This window comes from Stigmatopora argus, chromosome 2 (genome assembly GCF_051989625.1).
Source record: "Stigmatopora argus isolate UIUO_Sarg chromosome 2, RoL_Sarg_1.0, whole genome shotgun sequence".
Lineage (NCBI taxonomy): Eukaryota > Metazoa > Chordata > Actinopteri > Syngnathiformes > Syngnathidae > Stigmatopora > Stigmatopora argus.
This window is the reverse complement of record NC_135388.1, coordinates 21,388,967-21,412,798: the sequence shown is the minus strand read 5'-3', so window position 1 is coordinate 21,412,798 and position 23,832 is coordinate 21,388,967. Positions and strand designations below refer to the sequence as shown.

The following is a 23,832-nucleotide window of genomic DNA, read 5'->3' as shown; positions in this document are numbered from 1 at the left end:
GAAAACGGAGTTGATTTTTTGGGGGGCAGTCGGAAGTTAAATCTGATAACTGATGCTTTTCATGTCCAGGTCTCAGAATTCAATACAATTTAGAGTGTCCATTCAGCCTACCATGCACCGTTAAAATTGAAATAAAATTTCCTTTTTGCGGTGACACAAATACAGTCGTACCTCTACTTAAGAAATTAATTGGTTCCAGAACTATTTTCGTAACTTGAAAATTTCGTAAGTAGAGGTGTACTTTATATGTAAATTATCTAATTCGTTTCACGGTCCTCACACAACTACCACCTAAAGCCTTTAAAATTCGTCAAGGTAAGACTGTCCTTTTCAGATACTTAGACGTGTAGAATGAGAATCTTGAGTTTTACAGGCTGAAAAGTTTTATTGTGCTACTTTAGAGTTTTGTTGGGAAGGGGCAAACCCTTTAAAATTGTTCAAAGTGTCCCAATTTTGTATGAAAGATGTGAGGAAAAACACAAAAATGAGAGAAAATTATAAGGAAATGATTATCAATGTCTTAAAATAAATAAAGCAAATGAAAATGTGCCCTGCACCACTGAAATAGTTCCCTCCGGGGCCGTTATTATACCTGTCTTTGCTCGCCAGATGGCGTCAAGAGCCCGTTCTACCTGGGGCCGAAAGCCGTCCACTGTGTAGTAGATTTTAGACTTTTACCCTGCCCTGTTTGTGTGTTTGTTTGTGTGTGTTTGTGTTTGTTTGTGTGTGTTTGTTTGTGTGTGTTTGTTTGTTTGTGTGTGTTTGTTTGTGTGTGTTTGTTTGTGTGTGTGTGTTTGTTTGTGTGTGTTTGTTTGTTTGTGTGTGTTTGTTTGTTTGTGTGTGTTTGTGTGTGTTTGTTTGTGTGTGTTTGTTTGTGTGTGTTTGTTTGTGTTTGTTTGTTTGTGTGTGTTTGTGTGTTTGTTTGTGTGTGTTTGTGTGTGTTTGTTTGTGTGTGTTTGTGTGTGTTTGTTTGTTTGTGTGTGTTTGTTTGTTTGTGTGTGTTTGTGTGTGTTTGTTTGTGTGTGTTTGTTTGTGTGTTTGTGTGTGTTTGTTTGTGTGTGTTTGTTTGTGTGTGTTTGTTTGTGTGTGTTTGTTTGTGTTTGTTTGTGTGTGTTTGTGTGTGTTTGTGTGTGTTTGTTTGTGTTTGTGTGTTTGTTTGTTTGTGTTTGTTTGTTTGTGTGTTTGTTTGTGTGTGTTTGTTTGTGTGTGTTTGTGTGTGTTTGTTTGTGTGTGTTTGTTTGTGTGTGTTTGTTTGTGTGTGTTTGTTTGTGTGTGTTTGTTTGTTTGTGTTTGTTTGTGTGTTTGCTTGTGTGTGTTTGTTTGTTTGTGTGTGTTGTGAGTGGGTGGTTGGGTGGGTGGGTGCATGGGTGCGTGCGTGCGTGTCGTGTTGCGTTTGTACGGTTTTTAATCATAAGTAAGAGAGGATCTTGAAACATGGATAGTGGTTGTTGTGAGACAGCCATTTGAATTGAATTGAATGCTTTTATTGTCATTATATGAGATAGAATGAGAGCGATGAAATAAGAGTCCAGTAGAGGGTAGCGGTATTATAAAGTGAGAATCAATGCATCCATGCCAATATTTTCAAAATAAAATAACGGATAAGGAAATGCATCTACTTTTTGGGGGATTTCGTAACTTGGATCTTTTTTGTATCACTCATTTGCGTATAAAAAAAAAAGGAACCTGAACATTATGTACCTGGAGGCATTCGTAAGTAGAGGTGTGACTGGATAGTTAAAGCAGTTGATGGTAGCTTACAAAAAGATCTTGGCCAATCATCACATTCATATGCAAGCACCTGACACTTTCCACTTGTTTATACATGGATAAGACATGGGAAAATAAAGCATGTTTTAGAAACAACGTTGTGCCTTTTTTGTAACAAATTATCATGAAGAGATGGGAACAAAGCTGAGAGGATACGTGTGGTGGCGCCGCCTCTCAGAGGCGCCGCTGTGGTCGTTGAGGCAATGTGGTTCTTTTGTTTTCCAGATCGCACAATGGTGTTTTGATAAGGAAAGATGAGATGAATATTACCATTTACTAACACATTATAACAGTGTCATTAATTGTGTGTTTTTCAGCAGTGACTCCTCTGAAGAAAAGCAGGCTGAGCTAAGAGATGAGAAGCAATATCTCAGAAGCAGACTAGTTGTTGTTGGGTTTGTCTTTCAAAATCTTCTTTCTGGTGTTCAAAATGTTAATAGCTATGTTTCTGTCTCAGTAGATATTCAAAATATAAATAAAGGTAAGAGTGATTTTTGTGGAATTGTTTCCTTGTCTAATCTGCAATAGCCTAATGATTAGAAAATAAACAGTAACCTGTTACATACGCTTTGGCTGCGTAGTGGAGCGGAACCCAGGAGGAGGAAGCAGGCAACAAAAGGGAAGTTCTGGTGCACAACTTAAGGCTTCAATGGAACGAAATATACAAAATAACCTTACAAGCTGTAAAACTGGGAAAAAAATTAACACAAATCCAAACTTAACTGGGGAGGACGAAAATGAGGGAGACGCAAACTAACGAAAGGCAACATAGTGAAAAAAAGACTTGCACGCCGACGCACACAAACACGGGGTTTAAATACACAGGAGTTAATGACAATAACGAACACCTGGCTCACACAAGGGAAGGAAAGCCAGAAAAGACACAGCAGGTGAAACTCATACAATCATACGGACAGGAGACACAAGGAAACACACTCAACCACCAAAACCCCAACAAAACATGACTGAACCAAACCAAAAGAGAAGACTGAGGAGCAAGTGGTTGCTCAGCAGAACTATGTATATCACCATTTATCTGAATCCAAATATTCAGCTATCCATTTTCTGAACTGCTTATCCTCACAAGGGTCGCGGGGGGAGCTGGAGCCTATCCTAGCTGACTTTGGGCACCAGGCAAGGGACACCCTGAATTGGTGGCCAGCCAATCGCAGGGCCCAAGGTGACGAAAAACCATCCACGGTTGCACGCATACCTAGAGAAATTTAGAGTGTTCAATCAGACTCCTCTGTATGTATTTTGGGATGTGGGAGGAAACCAGAGTACCTGGAGAAAACCAACCTAAGCCCGGAGAGAACATGTAAAGTCCACACAATGAGGACCGACCTGGGATCGAACACTCGATCCCAGAACTGTTAGGTTTGGTTCGGTTTTGTTATTCCTTTTTCCCTGTGTGTGTGTTTGCTTTTTCCCTCTTGTGTCCTTTCCTGGCTTCCCTTTTCCTCTTGTTGACCAGCTTGACAATCAGTTCCTCGTTCTGTCTATTTATGCCTGTTGTGTTTGTCATTCATTGTCGGATCGCTTGCCTTGTTTCCACGTTTTCATGTTCCATGTCGCCGCGTTCCTCGCTCCCCCATGTTTCCCACGTCAGGTTTGATTTTGTTATTTTTTTACCTTCCTGCCCAAGGAATTAAAGTTTTATTAGAGCACACCATTCCACTTGTCCATTGCCTCTTTCCCTGCATTTGGGTCCTTCTACGTTTCCACGCTCAATGTCGCCAAAAATGTAGCAGTGCGATCCAACCAACTATGGACCCAGCAGGAAGCGCCTGGCTCACTATCAGAGTTTGTGAGGATTATGCCGTGGTGTTGGCACTTTTTGGACAAGTTTCCGCCAAAACATTCCTAGGACGCGGCTTCCACAGACCGCCGCTCTGGCGCCCCATTACCCCGTCCCGGCGCCCCGTTCCCATCCCGGTGCTCCGTTCCCGTTCCGACGCCCCACTCTAGCCTGCCACTCCCGGAGCCCCACTCCTGTGCGCCCCTGCACCCCTCCCGGCACCCCGCTTCTCGGTGCCCGTCCTCGCTCCTGCATAACCCTCCCGGCGCCCCCCTCCTGTGCAACCGATGCCGGCATTCTCTCGGCGGGGACCCTGACGGCAGCAATTCTCTCAGTGGGGGTCCTGACGCAGGCGACTCTCCCGGCAGAGGCCTCGACGGCAGCGACTCTCTCGGCGGGGTACCTGACGGCGGCGAGTCTCTCGGCGGGCGCCCCAACGGCGGCAACTCTCTCGGTGGGGGCCCTGACAGCGGCGACTCTCGGCGGGGGCCCCGACTGCGTCGACTTTCGGCGGGAGCCCTGACGGCAACGACGCTCTCGCCGATGTCGCCAAAGACGTAAGAGTGTGACCCAACCAACTATGGAGCCAGCGGGAAGCGCCCGGCTCACTTTCAGAGTTTGTGAGGAGTACGCCGTGGTGTTAGCACCTTTTGGACTAGTTTCCCCCTAAACATTCCCAAGACGCGGCTGCCACAGGCTGCCGTTCCTGCACTCCATTCCCCCCCGGACGCCCAGTTCCTGTGCTCCGTTTCCGTGTTTCCCACGTCAGGTTTGATTTTGTTATTTGACGCCTATTCCTTGTTATTTTCTAACCTTCCTGATAAGGAAGTAAAATTTTGTTAGAGCACTTCATTCCACTTGTCCATTGCCTGTTTTCCTGCATTTGGATCCACTCTAAGTTTCCACGCTCGATGTCACCTTAGACGTAACAAGAACTGTGAGCTACCTGCTTTAAACATTTATTCATTCTTTTTCTGAACCGCTTATGTTCATAAGGTTGCTGGAGCCTATCCCAGCTCAACTATGGGCACCAAGCGGGGGACACCATGCTGGCTAGCCAATTGCCGGGCACAAGGAGAGGAACACCCATTCACGCTCACACTAATACCTATTGGAAATTTAGAGTGTTCAACCAGCCTACTCTGGTACCCATAGAAAACCCATGCAAGCCCGCTGAGACAATGCAAACTCCACACAGTGAGGACACACCTGGGATCGACCCCTCAACCTCAGAAATGTGAGGCCAACACTTTAACCGCTTGCTGCTTTAAATATTCATTTTCTGAACCGCCTTATTCTCACAAGGGTGACCTGTCTAAGGTGTAGTCTGCCTTTCACCCGAAGACAGCTGGGTTAGGCTCCAGCAATTAAAATACTCGCAAGCCTAATATGAAAATTCCTTTGTGACTGAAACCCACCCACTAATATTCAAATTAACGCTCACTTTGGGCTGCGGGAGAGAGCGCTTTTAAGATGGTGTCAGATCACGAGGAGTCGTCCTTTCCGTTTGAATAAAGAAATTTGACAATTCAAGCTTCAATAATGTCTTGTCTATGTTTTGTTAATTATCTCATAAAATCCTTCAGAGCAAATATAAGAACACTAACAAAACCCACGCAGGCCCGGGGAGAAAATGCCGACTCTACACAGAAGGACCTACCTGGATTTGAAGCCATGAGCCCGGAATTGTGAGGCTGACGTGCTAACCACTCAACTGCCAGGTTATACACTAGTGAAAATATAAATGTGAGTAGATACATCTTGCTTGGAGGGCAAAAGACAGGGACTCCAAATGCACTTTTCTTCTGCGGGCGATGATGTGATTAGATAAAATTAGATTAGAATAAACTATTTGACAATCAGAAAATTAAATGAAAATTGATCTTCAGAACGAGCATGCAGCAGCAATGAAGCAAGCTACGTTATGTTCCTTCATTTAATATTTTAATATATAATATCAAAATTAAGCATTTTCAAGGATTTCGAGCACCCTTTGTAATTCTCAATGAGACGTCCATCCAGCACTGCATTTAAAACAGTGTATTGTAGTTGAAAATTAAAATTCACTTTTTAAATTCTAGGGTGGCCCGGTAGTGCGAGTGGGTAGCGCGTCGGTCTCACAGCTCTGGGGTCCCGGGTACCCTGGTTTCCTCCCACATTCCAAAGACATGCATGGTAGGCTGATTGGACACTCTAAATTGGCCTTAGGTATGGGTGAGTGTGCATGGTTGTCCGTCTCCTTGTGCCCTGTGATCGGCTGGCCACCGATTCAGGGTGTCCCTTGCCTCCAGCACCCCCCGCGACCCTAGTGAGGATAAAGCGGTTCAGAAAATGAGATGAGATGAGACTTTTTAAATTCTGAAGCAAAGGTACTGCAGAAGGAAATGACATTTTGTGTTATTGACCGCTAGAGGCGCAAGACAACAGAGTGTGTGCGTACATTTAATTTTCTAAGTAGAAGAAGAAATTAAGGAAGTCTATTGCTTCTAAACAGAATCCCGTTTTGGGGGAATAAAAGAGAGTAGATCGTTTCTCCTAATTGAAACGAGCTCAATCTTGGACTCGCAATTTTATTCCAAAACAATGAGCACCAGAGATGACGAATACGATTACTTGTTCAAAGGTAAAATTACTTTTTTTTGGTCTAGGACTGCTTTCTGTTAGCTGTCAAGCTAAACTTAGCCGCTTCCCATACCTTTGTGCTCTGAATGCTTTTCGCCAGTGTTCGCGAAAAATGTCAAGGAGTTTAATTCGATAACATGACACGAAAGTACTAATACCTCAATGCAAGGATTGTGTTTTTTTAGCAGGGAATACTTGTGATTTTAAAATGCAGGGCCTGTTCGTTGTGCAGGGTGCGGACTAGCGGACACGCCTTAAACATTAACCGTTATTCCATTATCTACATGGCTTGGTTCGCCACCAGCACCCAGTCAAAACCCACTATCCTTTCAAAGAATCATATTTAGATCCAAATGCATTGCACATTATCGTCCCGAGTTTGTGAAACAAAATCACGGAAGAGTTTGTTATGACATTTTGTTTTATTGAGGTTATCAAAACTCAACAGGAAGGATTTTTTTTGTTTTCGGTCATTTTCAGCCGTCATCCTCATTGACTTTAATTATTAACAGGTGGTGACTAACCTGTATCTAGTGTGTTTCGCCTTTTGTGTGTTCTTTGTGTAAAACATCACGTTTTCCCTTGTATGCCTTTCTTTTGCGTGTATCTATATTCGTGAATTCCAATCACTCCAAAAAAATACTGTAAAGATCTGACTGGAAAATCTTGTTTTTATTTAAATTGTTTATGTGACTCAGATGTGTTTATTTTCCACATAGAATAAAATCACTGACAAAACACAGTGACACCAAACTGGTCTTTTGACTTATTTTGTTTTTTTGTCGGCAGCCGAGCAGATGAGTGCTTTTGTTAGGGGTGTAGCACTCACTTTAACAACGACTCATTTTCATTAAATTGTTCATTTTGTGGCGGCCCGGCAGGTGAGTGGTTAGCACGTCGGACTCACGGTGGGGTACCTGGGTTCAAATCCAGGTCGGTCCACCGGTGTGGAGTTTGCATGTTCTCCCCTGCGTGGGCTTTCTCTGAGTACTCCGGTTTCCTCCCGCATTCCAAAGACTTGCATGGTAGGCCGATTGGACACTCTAAATTGCCACTAGGTATGAGTGTGAGCGTGAATGATTTTGTCTCCCTGTGCCCTGCGATTGGCTGGCCACCAATTCAGGATGTCCCCCGGCTCTGGCCCGTAGTCAGCTGGGATGGGCTCCAGCACCCCCCGCGACACTAGTGCGGATGCATCGGTTCAGAAAATAACATGAGTTGAGTTGTTTTTTTGTCAATTAATCAGATTTGTATTTAACTATATTTTTAGTGTTTCTTCCGATAGAAAATTCAGAAGACTTAATTTATGCATGTGGTGCAAGTTTAGTAATAAATTCTCTTCCAATTATTCAAAGTTGTATTAGTTTTGTTAATCATAAGCCACAACAGGCGTATAAGAAAATTAGCAACGTTCTCATTTCGTCAGCTTGTACACCAGCATATTTCAACCATTATTTCTCTTGTCAGTCAAAACGAAGCCTTCACATACCTAATATAATGTGAACTATATCTGAGTGTCAGAATTATGCTTATTGCCCAAGACACAAATATGTCGCTATTATTAAAAGCCACTCTAATGACAACGGACAAACATTCAGGACATTATGTACACACAAGCAGAAAGCAAGCGCAAGTGTGCTTCTTTACCAAAGTTTGCATTAATTGTTTTTTATGAATTGTAGTGGTCCTCATTGGTGACTCAGGTGTGGGAAAGAGTAACTTGCTATCACGTTTCACTCGCAATGAGTTCAACCTGGAAAGCAAGAGCACCATTGGAGTTGAATTCGCCACGCGCAGCATACAGGTGGATGGCAAAACCGTAAAGGCCCAGATCTGGGACACAGCTGGCCAGGAGCGCTACCGGGCCATCACTTCAGCGTGAGTACTTGACAATTTGGTTTAAAGATTTTGGTAAATTTAAGGAACATTTCTAACCATAACGGGTTACTTAGTTATTTTGATCATCTGCATCATGCCAGTATAAACTTGTGCTCTGGCTATCACTCTCTTCTGTTCAAGTTAGGCCTGGATCACACCAAAAGATTTTCACAATCTCAGACTAAAGATTGGATAAAAGGAGTTTTTGAGTCTTCTTAGAATGCTCCCTTGCCGTCAATCGTACACAGATGTTATTCCATGCCATCTTATGATGATATTTTTCTTGGCCTAACAACAATATCAAACTTGTTTGATAGGGTAGGAAATTTTCTAGTCTTTGCACGATGTCATACAATAATTAGATGTTCTCGAACAGAAGAGGGATACATAACATCCGCCGCTTGGCGACGCCCACTGAACGCCAATACTTTTGGAGTCTGATCCATGTGGATGTAAAGTCTCGTATTATTGCAGTCTTTAAATTTCTTTAAGCAAAAAATACCTTGTTGTTTGGACTTATTTTCCTTCTGTTTTCCAGCAAACAGCGTGCAGGATTGACACACGAGGGAAGTTTGTCCGTACGCGGTCAAATAGCTGCGTGTGCAGTATTCTATGCTGAATTGGAGCTTGATTGTGACACATTTTAAACGTGCCTTTTTAGCGAATGTCTCTGAATTGTTTTTGCATTACAAGTTCTCTGGCTTCCAATCTGTCAACACTGCTACACCTACGCATGTACAAATAAGAAAAGGACTGGCGAGTTGTTTTTGGTAATATTCCAACTACGCCTAAGTGATATAACAAAATTATCACGATTAAAAAAAAATCAGTCTATCTAACACCAATCACATCTTTTTTCTTTCCAAATTCAAAACTTCAAACTTGTGTGAACAAGTAAAATTACTTTCCTGGTTATTCAATTATGAAAGTAAGTACCTTACCATACTTGTTCTGTTGTCAAATAAAGAAGATAACGCCCTCATTACTCTGTAAAAAGTAATGACTAATAAAACCTGCAGAAATTTTGACAGGTGTCTTTATTTTGATAAATTTGCCTTCAATCCAAAAGTTGCTGTGCAATATGAAATAAACAAAATAATCAATTGAAGTCATTGGCAAGCAGACAATTTTTCATCTCAGAAAAAGAAACGATGGAAATTTACCTCACCTGGCCATTTAAATAAAAAGGAAAATGAAAGTTGGATGAAATTAACCCAAGTCAAGGCTGCCTCGTGGTGTAGAGGTTCACTCGCCTGACTTCGGTGCGGGCAGGTGCAAGCTTGATTCCCGCTGGCGGTGGTATGATTGGGAGTGTGAATGGTCGTTTGTCTCTGTGTGCCCTACGACTGACTGGCGACCAGTCTAGGGTGTAGTCTGCCTTTCGCCCGACGACAGCTGAGTTAGTCTCCAGGAACCCCCGCAACCCTTCCGTGGATGGGCGGTATGGAAGATGAATGAATGATGAACAACCCAAGTTAACAGGTTTTAGATTTTTGCAATGTTCTCAGAACATTTGCACAACAAGTACGAAAATAATTTCAGACTGTCCTCAAATGAAGACATTGGATTAAGGAAATTTTCAATAAAGCTGCTTTTTGTGCACAGATATTTTAGAGGCATTTAAAAAAAAAAGAAAGAAAGAAACCGTCAGGGAGACTTCACTGTGATTTTTTTAGTGGGGTTGGCTCAGTGTTGTGTAATCGTTCGTGATAGCTGTGTTATTGTCCTTTTGCTCACATGCTCTGTTAGCCGCTCCATAGCCAACCATGCTAAAAATAGATAATAGCTTGTTCCTTAGCATATTCTTCATCTACTGAACCTTGGTCTGGTACTAGCCTTCACATCACATTAGCGTCCCCATTCTTTGTGGTGTTTGGGTGGTGGAATTGCAGTTTAAAGTTATCGAATTTTATCAAAAGTTTTTATTATTCTTGACAAAAATAATTTGATGATAATTACCATTATCATTTTATCGCCCAGGTCTAATTCCAACCTTTATTTTCCTTTAGATAAGGTGTGGCTAAAGTCCTATTTCTGACAAGACTGCTCTTTTCTCTCTTTTTTATTTAACAACAAGAGGTGCGTTTCGGGTCACTTTGGAAATCACAATCTCGCAGACCATAACTTCAAATGCAATGCGGAAACACAAATTATTTTTACGGAACATAAAGATATATTAGAACCCGGGATAATTAAGTACAAAAAGGTTTTGCATGTAAAGCCAAGTAAAAAATATCACCCTCTCCCATATAGGGGTGGCAGTGCAGTGGGAGTACAGCAATCCCTCAAACATCATGGATAATGTATACCAGACATGGCCGCTATAATCGAAAAACCGCGAAGTAGGATTGGCCCTATCATTACTACCATAATACATGTTTTTGCACCTATACAAAAATACAATTACACAAGCACAATTATCATGATGTGTATTTATCAAATACTACAGTTATAAGCATATGAAACAACTGTAATGTATTAATATCTAAATACAATCTATATAAAAAAATTAAATACTTCAAATACTGTACTCACAGCGAAAATAGTTCATCTTGATATAAATAAAAAAGAAAAAACAGGTTAATGGGAGTTTTAGTCCAAGTCCTCCTGCTCAGCCCAGACCTTGACTGGCAGCCCCCTTTCAGAGAGATACAGCTTCATTTTCGGGGGGGGACCGGTTTAGAACCAGTCCTTTGTTGAAGGCTTTCGTAATCCAGTCTTTCCAGTTGCTCATCCGTTTAGGTAGGCTGCAAGGCTTTGTTCTTGTTTTTTTTAAATCATGAGGACAGTCGATCTTGTAGATTAAGGCTGGCTTTATCATGAAGCCAGCAGCATTCCCACACATGGTGATCCGCATGTTCAGATAATCTTTAAATAAGAATGTCCGTAAAGGCATACTCTTCCAAAAAATGGCAGTTTTGTCCATGTTTTATGTACTGAAGCCAGGAAGTGTGAAGGATCACAGTATGCTGCATTTCCATACTTTGACGTGTTGCTCCTCTATGACCGCCCGACTCAGCTGGTTTTCCTCCAGGTTTGAGTCGCCGCAGCTTATAGCAAAGAAACCTATTCAAATGTGTATGTCGGTCATCCAGTTACATATACAGTGGTACCTTGAGATACGAGCTTAATATGTTTTGGCACTGAGCTCGTAAGGCGATTTACTCGTATCTCAAATCAACGTTTCCCATAGAAATGAACTAAAAACAAATTAATTCATTCCAACCCTCTGAAAAAACTCCAAAACCAGGATATTGGATTGGAAAAAACATTTTTTTGTTCTAATTTGCCATCTATTAACAGATTAACAAATTACTAGTATTTATGATGTTTAATAGTACTAAAATTAGACAGATTTCGCGGAGGGGAGAAAGAGAGACTTTTTGCACGGCAACGCGCTCGTAACATAACATAAACAAATTTAAATGAACTTGGATGATGATGCCGACACACCAAAAAATAAATTTAATCTAACTTTACACTAAACTTAATTCTAATTTTGTTTTAAATGTTTATACCTTTCTTCTCCCGGCTCTATTTGCCCCGCCTCCACCCTGACTTTCAGCTGTAGCTAAAAGGAACCTATCTAGGGTTGTTTGCTTTTATCTTCCCTTCAAAATATTCCAAAATGATGCACACAAATATCCTCAATAGGATAACGCACGACCCCTTGCCAACGAGAAGTAGTATACTCCTCTCGTATTAGCGAGCAAGCTCCGCAATCCTGCACTGACTAACAGAAAAAAAGACTGAAAAAATGCAACGCTCCGCCCACTGCTCGTAGAGACATTACAGGAGGGAGTTGCGGGGATAAAGACAGTGCCCATGATGTTCGTATAAGCAGCCTCTCTCGTCCGCTGTGTGCTCATATCAAAATTTGTCTCTTATCTTAAGGTAAATATTTGCTCGAAATTTTACCCGTGACTCAAATTGCTCGTATGTCGAGACAATCGTATATCATGGCATTACTGTATGCGTTTAAAAAAAAAAAAGTGAAAAGTGACTTTCATAACCTGTTGTCGGTACCCGGACACTTCGTTGACGGACACTTCGTTGACGGACACTTCGTCGACGGACACTTCGTCCCCGGACGTTTCGCCGAACGGACGTTTGGTCGCCTGACAGTTCGTCGACCGGACACTCCGTCGACCGGACACTTCGTCGACCGGACACTTCGCGACCGGACAATTCGTCGCCGGACACTTCGTCGCCAGACAGTTCGCCTAACCTTAACCACTATTAAAGAAGACAAAGGAAATTCACATATTCTTTATTAAAGAAAATAAAACTACAAAAACTCGCTCGACAACACAAACACATTAACATTTGGGCGTGTGCGTACTAAATGGGCTCGTCTCTAAACACACTACGCACGAAACGGGGTTCCTACGTTGAGGGCTCCATTTTTAAAATAAAAGGCAATAAATAAAATTATTTTATTAAAATTTTTATTAAAAAGAAGACAAATGAAATTCGGTTCCTCGGGGGGCACTGAGTGACTCCACTAAATTACTATTAACTGTTTGGTTTTTAATCGCGAATTGATGTGGCTACGATTCTGACTGGATGCTGATATTTGTTACGAAGTATGCCAAAAATACTGCATCTCTGAATTTAATATAGTATTTATATATTTTTGCTGTTTTATTTTCTTTAATAAAGCATATAAAGAATATGTGAATTTCCTTTGTCTTCTTTAATAGTGGTTAAGGTTAGGCGAATTGTCTGGCGACGAAGTGTCCGGTCGACAAAGTGTCCGGTCGACAAAGTGTCCGGTCGACAAACTGTCCGGCGACCAAACATCCGTTCGACGAAACGTCCGGGGACGAAGTGTCCATCGACGAAACGTCCGTTCACGCCCGTTGTCTTAGTCGTCGGGCAACCTGATGATCCACGAGAAAATTATAAGAGCCTTACCAGTCTGTGGTGAGAAAAAGGTTAGGGACAACCACCCTATCACATTATTGATGAAAAAGTTTAACAAATACCAAAAATAAGAACCTCTAGAGCAAGGGTGCTCAAACTTTTTTGCTCAATGATCTACTTTTCAAGGAGCCAACTTTCCGCGATCTACCCTTTTTTTCTGGGCCCCTGACAAAGCTCAGCAATTATGAATTGTGATGATTTACCATCAGCTACATTACAATAGAGCCAAACCAATTGGCTGGAATCAGTATAAGAATTGCTGTATGTCAATCACTAGCTTTGTTAGGTTGAATTGAATCTGAGGAATATTGATGGCCAACAATTGATGACGCTGCAGGTACTACCGTGGTGCCGTGGGTGCTCTCCTGGTCTATGACATTGCCAAGCATCTAACTTACGAAAACGTGGAGCGCTGGCTGAAGGAGCTGAGAGATCATGCTGACAGCAACATTGTTATCATGCTCGTGGGCAACAAGAGTGACCTACGTCACCTCCGTGCTGTTCCAACAGATGAGGCTCGGGCCTTTGCTGGTAAACCTACATTTTCTTTTTTTCTTTTTAAATTGAAAACTCTTAATGGATCAGATGTACTTCATATAAGTTAATCCCAAATGTTGCTGTTGTATATATTTTTTTCCATCTTAAAAATATGGTATTTTCCTTCATATCATTATATGAAGGGCGGCCTTCTAAGAGGATGCTAGAGCGCTTATGAGTTTCCGTACGAATTTTGAAATTTTCATGAACATTTTTTGATTTTGTATAATTATGAAGAATACTGCGATAGACTGAAGCCGTTACCTTTGAAGCCACGAAGTACAACGCCATGCTAATTAAATAATTAATCGAAGCAGCAAAAAGGAATTCCAAGCTTTTTTTCTTATCGAATTATTCAATTTAATGGTTTGTCTGTTGTACAATTGGTAAACTTGTGTATAATCCATTTTGAATTGATGCTCACTTGTGTTATGTGCCCTGTTTTTTTCCCTGCAGAGAAAAACGGTTTATCTTTCTTGGAGACGTCGGCTCTGGATTCCACCAATGTTGAAACTGCTTTCCAGACCATTCTCACAGGTGTGTGTGTGTGCACATGCTCAAAGCTGGTAATGTTTATGTGTGATCATGTATATTTAAACCTATCCAAATGCAATGTTGTTTCTTATGGATGTAATGTTAAGCCTAATCAAAATGATTTCAGGTTAATTGTTTTAAACAGAAACATCCATTCTGCCTGAGTAAACAAACCATCACACCATGTAAATTAATAACATAACAAATTACAATTATGTTACACACATAAAAACTCATGAAACAAGTCTTTGGCAAACAACAGTCAAAGGCACACAAATGAGGAACTCACCGTCAGCCGGAGCTGCTCCACTAATGTCCTGGAAAAAGATGGAAAAAAAACCTATGCTGATGGCCACTACCCCATATCGTAAAGGCTCTGGCCTCCACCTGCAGCCCTTTCCCACTCTTGGACCTGGTGGCTGCTACCCTGAACAAGCTGGCTCACGTCTCTTCGCTTCTGGCATCATGGAGACGCAGCTTCCTTTTAGCCAATGGGAGCCAGCGAGGTGTTGGAAGAATGGGAAAGCAACTGTATTACAACAATTAAAAAAACGGCCACAGAGTGTATTTACGTTTTGGGGGATGTTTGTCTGCCCACAACCTCTAACTGAAACATTTTCCCTCCAGAAATCTACCGCATCGTGTCCCAAAAGCAGATGTCAGAGCGCCAAGAGAGTGACATGTCTCCCAGCAACAATGTGGTCAACATCCAAGTGCAGCCCACTGAGAACAAACCAAAGATGCAGTGCTGCCAGAACATCTAGCTGGGCAAAACCTGGCGGTCCTCACCCTTGCCTTCAGAGGCACCAACCCTTCAGTTTCTCCCTTCCCCGTCAGGGCTGTGACCTGGACACCGACGATCCTTGCGTACACCCCCCCCCCAAGTCCCCCTTTAATGTCTGTAAAAAAAATGTACCGCTTGGCTGAGCCGCTTCGTCTTTCGGCTAGTAAGGACGAATGGCAGCAGGCGTTTCATATCACTTTAGATTTCATTCCTATTGCGCTGACGTCACAAAAAATGTCTTAATATAAGAATGTCATTTTCTCCCTCTTTTTTTTTCATTTACTTTATGCCACTATTAATTCTTTCAAATTTTTTGATCTTTCTCTTTACTGTATCAAATATGACCTACTAGTATATATGAATATAAAGCACATGAAAGTCGCTCTAAAGTTTTGACTTCTTACATTGTAGACAGTCATCTTTGCTACCTTCTTTTGAAGAAAGCACACGCAGAAGTGTTACGACCTTTGACCTTTGACACCATTGCTGTGAAAGCGAGGGAGAGCCACGGAGAGGACGGTGACGTCTCGTCATGTCCTGGTAACAACTCGTTTACAAGAGAAGGCGCGTTGCGTGTTTTTTAAGCGGCAAGAGACTGTCCGGGTTTGGCCTTCGAACAGACAGGGCTGTCCTCTCAAAAGCGCTTATTTTTCTTCTTTGGTCGCAAACGTCACGGATTTCTGTTCCAAATTTAGGAATAATTTCACTTTAGCTATGCAGGAACTAGTACGCGGCTATTCAGATCGTACACCCGAAAGCGTTGGATAAAAATAACTCGTGCTGATCTAGGCTTGTGATATCTCACAGTTTTTTGTTCAAACATGCTAGCATGTGATCCCAAACTGAGTCAACAGTTTAACTTTCCATGATTGTGTTTAAAGCCTGCCCCCTTGCACTGAACTTTGCTAGCGTTAATATACAAGCCACAATATTTTGTTGGCAAACGTTTTTTTCTGTCAGAAAACCACAGCTGAGTCGCAAAGGCTACTTAACTTTCTAGTCATAAATATGTTCGGCAAAGAGTTGTAGATACATGAAGTTCATGATGTTTGGAGGGGTGGATGTAAGGCGTCAGTCACATCACGACCATTTTTCATTTTTTATGGTCAGAGTGCCTCTCACTGTTCACACTTGCATTGCAAGTGTTCTGTTTCCCTGTTTCACATAAAGCCTATTTTACACCGAGCTGCCTCTGACTTGAACACATTGCATGACTTTTGGTGAGACTCCTCTAATGTTGGCGCCTTCCGTTGCCAATGGCCATCAAATCTGCCCAGGGCTCCGCTTGCCGTGCTAAGACGACGAGCACACGGAATGACCTAAACATAGTGTGTCACGGCATAGGGCAATTGGGATGTTGTGGAGTGTGGGTGAGCCTGGCTGGTAGCACCAATGGCGTTTCCTCAAACAGAGGGGGCCGCCAAACTAAGCTTTGCCACGCTCGCGGTCTGATGGCGAGTAGAGGTCCGTTCTTTCATTTACAACCACCCCACCATTATATTCCATTTTTTTATTGAATTTTCGTTGTCTTTTACTGTTATTATTTTGTGAACTGACTGTGATTCCAGTGTAAGTGTGAAATGATGTCATTTCAGTTATGAAGGGTTAAATGTGAGAGGGGGCTCATAATGGTTTTATGTTTTGTACAGATTGATAGAATTGTACAATTGTGTCTATATCTTAAGTTATCAGTTCATCTTAATAAAGCGCACCAGTAATAAATACACCTGTTAGATGCTTTTGGATTTTCACTTGACAGTTCTCTAAATTATGACACTACTCCTGAAAGTGAACACTTGTTTTTATTGATTGAAAACACTAGCAGTAGATAAAGAATCCAATTTGGAACAAAAGAATACAAATTGGAACCCTTTAAAAAAATTATGGTATTAAAGTGTGATACAAATGAGCTTTTTGATATCTTATTGCCCTGTGAAGTCCAACGTACCACATTTTCTCCCATATAAGCCGTATTTGTAACTAAAAAAAGATGACTGAATCAAGGGTACGGCTTATATGCACAAGACTTACAGCGTTGCTATACTCTTTCACCAGTAGACATTAACATTTACTATTTGTTTGTTATCTTCTGTTTTGCAATAATAAAACAACCATTAATGGATGAATTACTAACTTCCCCATGATATTGCCCCTAATTATATGCTTTTGATTCATACAGTATCTCAGAAATACCACGTGTGATGAGTTTTCTTAAGATTTTCCCTTCAAAGTAACACATGTGTACTCCCTATTAAAACCATGAATATGGAGGGGAACATTGAATCAGGGGGCGACTTAAATGCGAGAAATTGTAAAATTCAACGATTTTAAGGCTGCGGCTTATATGCGAGAACATTCGGCATTTGTGCTGATTTGTTCAAAATTGATCAACCCCCACTGCAGTTGTAGCAGGCCCTGGCCTTCATCCATTTTACAATTGGATCAAAGTAAGACTTTAAAAAAAATGCTACTTAACCCTTTCAGTGATATTGCTCACTAAAGAGTGGTTACAGTTATCAATAGCTTAACTACCAACCCAAGCCACATAGTATGTGTTATGGTAGTTCGTAAAAGAAGGAAATTGAGATTGAAAATGCTTGTTGACGGGAATAGATGTCCAATTCATTTCAACCGGCAGGGGCTGGATTCACTTGCGCCTCCCAGTTCAAATGTATTGGAACTCTATCACCACTAATGGCAGCCGCAAAGTTAGTCAATGTGAGCTTACAGATCAAAACATGAAATTCTAACAGCAAAATACAGACAGACAATTATTTGATCTTATGCCTTTATTCAATTACAATTTGTTTTTTGTTTTAATTAAAAAACATTTAATTTAGAATTAAAAATAATAATTCTTACTCATCTTTTTTTTTTAAATTAAAATGATATATTCTAGTTGCCACTTGCAAGATATGTGTGGGGAAACTAGTCCTGGAATTGTATGTCAAGCTTGGGCCAGAATTATTTCTTTGGCCATGAGACCCCTGTCCAATATGAATGAAATATTAACATTGGTGGTGCTTGTGGGGTTAACCACATTGCGAGTACAAAAGGGTTTAACTACAACAATCTATTACAGTAATACACCAAAATTTCCTTACGTCACCGACAAAACTATTCAACCTCTTTGCTGAACTTGTATGTTAAGCAGTATTTATTGTTTTAAATATATATTTTTAGGAAAATGTTCAAAAACTTGACAGGAAAGAGGAAAAACCCTACATAGGTTTTTGTTCAGCACCCCAAAATTTGTCGAAATAGTTGTCCAATCAAACTTCTCCAATATAACACTTGATCTGTATGAATACACATTTAGCCACCATTGTGGGAAAAATGCAAAAAGTTAACAAATAAATGTAATGTCTTGAATACAGAAATATTAGTCTTAATATTTTGTACCAAATCTCCCCACTCCAAACTAAGTGTGACTTAAAAATATTGCAGGCTATAATAATCTTTGTCATGCATGTGAATTCTTGATGAATTAGATAACAAATGGCAAAATGTTACAATCAATACCACACTTTCTACTGTAGAAGTTGTTAAACTAGAAAATAACAAAAAGTAAAAATTACTAGTTTTCTGATGCTCTATTAATCTGGATGTCTTGTGTGTATATTTGTTTCGTACTTGTACTGGAAAGCTGAATAAGGGTAAATTCATGTCTGTTTGTGCACGTTGAAATCTGAGTACCCTCAAACTACAGTTATATCTTTCTAGAAGTCGGGGTGGGATGAAGTTGGAAAAAAAGGAAAAACACAAATACGTTTCATGGCACAAAACACCTAAAATTGAATATATTTACAATGATAAAATATGAAATAGCTGTGTGACTGTAAGCCCTGCATCTCCCAACAGTTGTCCTTTCGATTATCTTTGAACACTACAAACCCAAACTACCACTTCAGTTTCCAAGTATATTTCACACTGGATCCAGTTCACAGAGGGGCAAATGCGGCTGGGTGGGTCTCCAGTCTAGAGCAGTGAACCAGTGGGGCTGCCAAGCAGAGGGGGGCTATGGCTTTCTGGCGGGCTGGCCCGCACAGGCAGTAGGTCGTAGTGGCTGGGGATGTGGCTGTTCCTGGGCAGGTCGTAAGGATTCTGTGCGTAGTTGGGAACCATCGTAGCTCCAGCTCCTGACATAATATTGATAGTGGGCTCTGCCAGAAGTGACAAAAGACCAGCGTTATTAATTTTCAACTCTTACAAAGCAATCAAATGCAGTTGACTCATTCCAGAACTGAAGGATATTGGAGATTTTACCCTTCACATTTTCAATAACCCAAAGATGAAACACTGAAGGTGGTCCGGCGGCCGAGTGGTTAGCGCTTCAGCCTGACCGTTCTGGGGTTGAGGATACGATCCCAGGTCAGTCCTCATTGTGTGGAGTTTGCATGTTTGTGTGGGTTTTCTCCGAGTACCCAGGTTTTTTCCCACATTCCAAAAACATGCAGGTTAGGCTGGTTGGACACTATTGCCCTTAGGTATGAGTGTGAGCATGAATGGTTTTCCAATCTCAAATATAAAATTGAAAAATAACATTTTTGGTTTATAATTGCTACATTGCTTCCTCTTATAGCCTGACTGGTGCAAAGTAGACAGTATTCGATAGTAGACATCTACCATCAGTGAGATGTTACACAGAAATATTTGACTGATCAAACCCATCTTTCTGAACCAAATAAATATGCGTCAAAACGAATGAATGAATGTGTAGTTACCAGGAACTGTTAATCTGTAAATCTTAACTCAAGTATTCAATGTAATAAAACGTTACCCTTGATCTGTAATCTGAGCTAATCAAGCCTTTGATAGTTTATTGCATGTTGCAAATAAAGCAGTCAGTGTGAAGGCTTATTCTTGAAGAATGTTGAAGCCAAAACATCCTCCAATTCTGGAATGTCCTAGTCACGTTAGTTTTTTTTGGTACCCATGTTGTAGACGTTGGCGGGCACATTGGCACCGGAACTGGCGATGATGGTCGCAGTACAGCAGCGCGCCAAATGTTCGCGGTGAGCTGGTGATTTCATTTCCACGTAGCTGCTCTCCGAGTGTTTGCACGCCAAGCCGGGAGGGTCGGTGATGGTAGCGTACGGGTTTTCGCTGTTTATGGAGCAGGTGCTGGACATGGAGCTCTTCATGTAGTCTAAGGGAGGAATGAATGCAACGTTGATTGTCTGTAGTTGCATTTGGCAGAAATAATCGAACCATTCTCATCCCGTCAAATGATCCGTGTGTCATGTTTTGTTAATTCCAGAGTACACATGAGACAAATATGAACATCAGAATAAGTCAATACAATGGGTTCAAAATCAGTAATCCAGTGAAGCCTTATGGAAGAGCAGCAGACAATGATGGGAAAATTCTGTGAACGAGTTTGGGAAGAGGTGGGGGTGGAACATGGAGGAGAGGAATCAGTTGTAACCTGCAGACACAAACAGACTGTATTTGTAAGGACAAGCTCGTACACCGGACGGCAGTTGAGCAAAGTATCATTGAGGACATGAGGGATTTCCATGCTGCACCTCTGCATCGTTTAAACTGCACCCACCAAAACAGTATCTTTTCAAAGAGCCTTTGAAAGGTCACCTTGTTGAATTATTTACATGGCTAAAGATATTTGATATTGAAGAGGAAAAAAGTCGAGACAAAGACAATCGATTTTCTCCTTTGTATTTCTCTTAAATCAGGGTTCTTAAACCGATTTCGCAAAGGGCCGCAGTGGGTTGTGGTCTTTGTTCTAACTGATCCAGTGTCGACAGTTGAGGCGTCTTCTAAAATAAGTAGCACCTGACTGCACTCAACCGATTATACTTGGAAAATGTGTCCTCTTGTTCCGTTTCAATGAAAACCTGTACCCATTGCGGCCCTTTGATTTGGTTTGGGGATCTGTTTGAGACCCTTGTCTTTAAATGAACAGGAGACGACAACTGGCAATTCAGGAGCAAAATGTAAGGAGAACGCAGCGAAGCTATATACATAGTCAAGAATGAACAATTTAACGAAGGACTTCAAGTGCACCATGATGCCATCGAGAAGATGCTTTCCTCAAAAAATACTTATCCAAATCACACATCTTACAGACTCTTGGTGAACAAGACACAAATATGGAAAATAATAAACCAAGAACAGATATGTGGAAAAATCTTTGAATAAATAAATATTATATCTACAAGATCCTATCAGAATCAGATATTTCTGAAGCAGCAGTGGATTTAGCACATCTGCAGGGTGTATATTCTGTTTTTTAAATATATTTTAGGTGATGAACTGAGGAGGAACAAAAAGCAGGTGAGGCATCCATTGGCTGAGGGAAATAAGCGGAGAGGGTGAGGAGTCAGAGGTGATGAGGTCACAACTTGAGGTGCTCCTCACACTGTACCTCTGTAGTGAGGCTCCACTTGGTAACTGTAACGCCGGTCAATGCAGTAGACACCTGAATGGTGGTAATAAGGAACAGTGAGAACAGTGTAAACAAAGAAGAGGGCTAGCGTTGGGAATGCACTCATTTTCCATTTGAGTGTTTACATAGAAAAACAATATCTATAGTAAATCACTGAATAAGGACCAAAATTATTAAATATTCAGAGGGAAAAAGATGCACCAGCGACTGACCCAACTCGCTGAGGTTACAATAGGCGCCCCACTCCGGAGCACTGTTCCTTTGTGATCGTTTGGCCTTCATCTGAGAAGTAGAAGGACCACAAAGTAGGGTTAGTAGTCATCATATCATTCATTTTTGTTAGTTCAACACAGGATAAGCCACAAACGAAATTCAACTCACATTCTAGGGAGCGAGCGAGCGAATCCGGCGACGAATAACACACACGCCAATAAAAATACGTAATGACAAACTCTCTCTCTCTCATGATTATAATTTTGAGAGCGAGCGAATCCGGGAGCGAGCAAGCGAATCCGGCGACGAATAACATGTACACACACGCCAATAATACGCAACTTATTGATAATTTTGATATTAGATATTAATGCTCTGACATTTTCAATGCAATCAATGGCAAACTCTCTCTCTCATGATTACAATTTTGAGAGCGAGAGATTACCTGGTTGATCGCTTTCAACAGTAAACTCTCTCTCTCTCATGATTATAATTTTGAGAGCGAGCGAATCTGGCAACGAATTGTCCGTTCGACGAAATGTCCGGCGGCGAATCCGGCGACGAATTGTCCGTCGACCAAAGGTCCGGTCGACGAATTGTCCGTCGACCAAAGGTCCGGTCGACGAACTGTCCGTCGACCAAACGTCCGGGTACCGAGTAGGCGGGCCAAAGCCAGAGTGAGCCAGCCAGAGATCGCAAACTCCACCCACAATGGCAGACGGAAGAAAACAAATGGATTTGGTTGCAGATTTGCTGACAAAGCCATTTTCTAGACGGACTTTTCCAGAAAAAATGGACATCATTAAGAAAGGGCGGTCAACTCCGAAGCTAGCAAGCCTGTTACAACTGGGAAAAGGGTTTGTTCGCCACTTTCAGTTCGCTAACTACGAGCGCTACCCCTGGCTCACAGGCTCCGAGGAACACTGCAAATTGTATTGCTGGGAGTGCTTGTTATTTGCCACCGATCGACCTGGTGTTTGGAGCAAGACTGGGTTTGCAAATTTGACTTGTTTAACTAAAGCAGCAACGAGACACCAAAGCACTGCCGGACACTTACAAGCAACGGTGCTCTCCAAAACTTTTGAGGAAACCCGAGTGGAGTTACAGTTGAGCGAGCAAGTGCGCAGGGAAACGGAGCACCACAATGAAAAGGTAAAGAAAAATAGGGAAATCTTAAAACGTTTGATAGACTGTGTAAACTTTCATTTCGAGAATACGATGAAAGATCTGCTTCGACAAAAAAAGTAAATTATGTGGAACTTCTTTCTCTCATTGCCGAGGAAAACACGGCTTTACATTACCACCTGTCCACTAATAAAGTGTTTAGTGGCACGTCGGGCAAAATACAAAAATACCTGATCACTGCTATTGCTGAAGTGATGGAGGAAGAGATCAGAAGGGAAATAAAAGTACTGTTTGTCTCTGTAATGGTGAATGATTCTGTGCGGTGTGCTGATGGATTTAAACCACATCTGGATGATTTTGAATTTTGGTTTTTTGCTTCACACATTTAATGGCATTTTTGAGCATTCAAACGTGCTTTTTTCAATACTACAGAACAACAAACTGGATGTACAGTTTTGTCTTGAAAGAGTAAAGGAGTTTCGTGACACAGTTGAACGCGAGAGGAGCCGATATGAGGAAATCTACGAGGCCACTGAATGCAGTGCGGGTGCTGCAAGCGCACGAAGAGGTCAAGTGCAAGATTCTCGCACGCACTACCACCAACTCCATGGCAGGATTCTGGACAATATTATTTGCCAGACGCGGAACAGATTTCAAGAACACGAAAGACTGATGTTTCTCTCCCTCCTCGACCCGCAGAAGTTTCGGGAATACCAGAAAACTTTCCCACATGCAGCCTTCTGCATCTTAACGCAGAGCCACGGTACACTTTTTGATCTGCCTCGGCTAAGAACAAAACTGATTGTAATTGTATGCCACGGATGATTTTACAGGAAAATCTCCCACTGATCTCCTTGACTTCCTTCAGCAGAAAAATCTGAGTGAGCATGGGGCGGCTGTACACTTAAGTGGGTTTGACCATCTCCGTGTCCACTGCTTCTGTCGAACGGACATTTTCAGCCCGAAATAGAATCAAAACTTATGCCACAAATACAACAGGACAGACTCGACTGTCAGCATTAGCTTTGATGGCGATAGAAAAGAACTTCTTGATGGACCTGAAACGCACGCGTAATCTGTACGACAGAGTAATTGAAATCTTCTTGAGGAAAGAAAAGAGCATGGATTTTGTGTATAAATAAAAAGATTTTTTGGTGAGTAAAATATGTCTATTTTCCCAAATAATATTTCAATTTTTAGGTTATTGATTCTTTTATATGTGTCGCAGCTGTAGCTGCA

General features: G+C 41.5%; 3 protein-coding genes across 11 annotated transcripts in view; 2 read left to right on the top strand and 1 right to left on the bottom strand.

Annotated features, from left to right (window-relative positions):
- The window catches only part of shoc1 (shortage in chiasmata 1), a 37,450-nt gene extending 35,178 nt beyond the window's left edge, over positions 1-2,272 (top strand). For 2 of the 3 annotated variants that reach the window (XM_077623467.1, XM_077623458.1), the window contains exon 27: positions 2,088-2,272. In XM_077623467.1, coding sequence (XP_077479593.1) covers positions 2,088-2,122 — 35 coding nt within the window. In that variant the 3' untranslated portion in view covers positions 2,123-2,272. The remainder of the gene's footprint in view (positions 1-2,087) is intronic. The other variant, XM_077623475.1, reaches the window with a different exon arrangement.
- A 3,722-nt stretch (positions 2,273-5,994) lies between these two features.
- LOC144091317 (ras-related protein Rab-11A) lies at positions 5,995-16,575 on the top strand. Its single transcript, XM_077623546.1, has 5 exons — positions 5,995-6,191; positions 7,873-8,068; positions 13,332-13,525; positions 13,988-14,068; positions 14,693-16,575. Exons 1-5 carry the CDS (start codon positions 6,152-6,154, stop codon positions 14,827-14,829), a joined length of 648 nt encoding a protein of 215 aa, XP_077479672.1. The 5' UTR covers positions 5,995-6,151; the 3' UTR covers positions 14,830-16,575.
- Positions 16,576-16,713: 138 nt separating this feature from the next.
- The window catches only part of LOC144091223 (multiple epidermal growth factor-like domains protein 11), a 134,928-nt gene continuing 127,809 nt past the window's right edge, over positions 16,714-23,832 (bottom strand). For 4 of the 7 annotated variants that reach the window (XM_077623392.1, XM_077623417.1, XM_077623437.1 and 1 more), the window contains 4 exons: positions 21,468-21,537; positions 21,235-21,288; positions 19,783-19,998; positions 16,715-19,012 (listed from right to left, as the gene is read on the bottom strand). In XM_077623392.1, the coding sequence (XP_077479518.1) occupies positions 18,828-19,012; positions 19,783-19,998; positions 21,235-21,288; positions 21,468-21,537 (525 nt within the window). In that variant the 3' untranslated portion in view covers positions 16,715-18,827. Of the gene's footprint in view, positions 19,013-19,782; positions 19,999-21,234; positions 21,289-21,467; positions 21,538-23,832 lie in introns of all 7 variants that reach the window. The other 3 variants (XM_077623409.1, XM_077623429.1, XM_077623446.1) reach the window with 3 other exon arrangements.

Coding starts and splice junctions, on each gene's coding strand:
- LOC144091317 (XM_077623546.1), top strand. CDS start 6,152: ATGAGCACCAGAGATGACGAATACGATTACTTGTTCAAAG. Junction 6,192..7,872: donor ATACGATTACTTGTTCAAAG/GTAAAATTACTT, acceptor TATGAATTGTAG/TGGTCCTCATTGGTGACTCA. Junction 8,069..13,331: donor TACCGGGCCATCACTTCAGC/GTGAGTACTTGA, acceptor ATGACGCTGCAG/GTACTACCGTGGTGCCGTGG.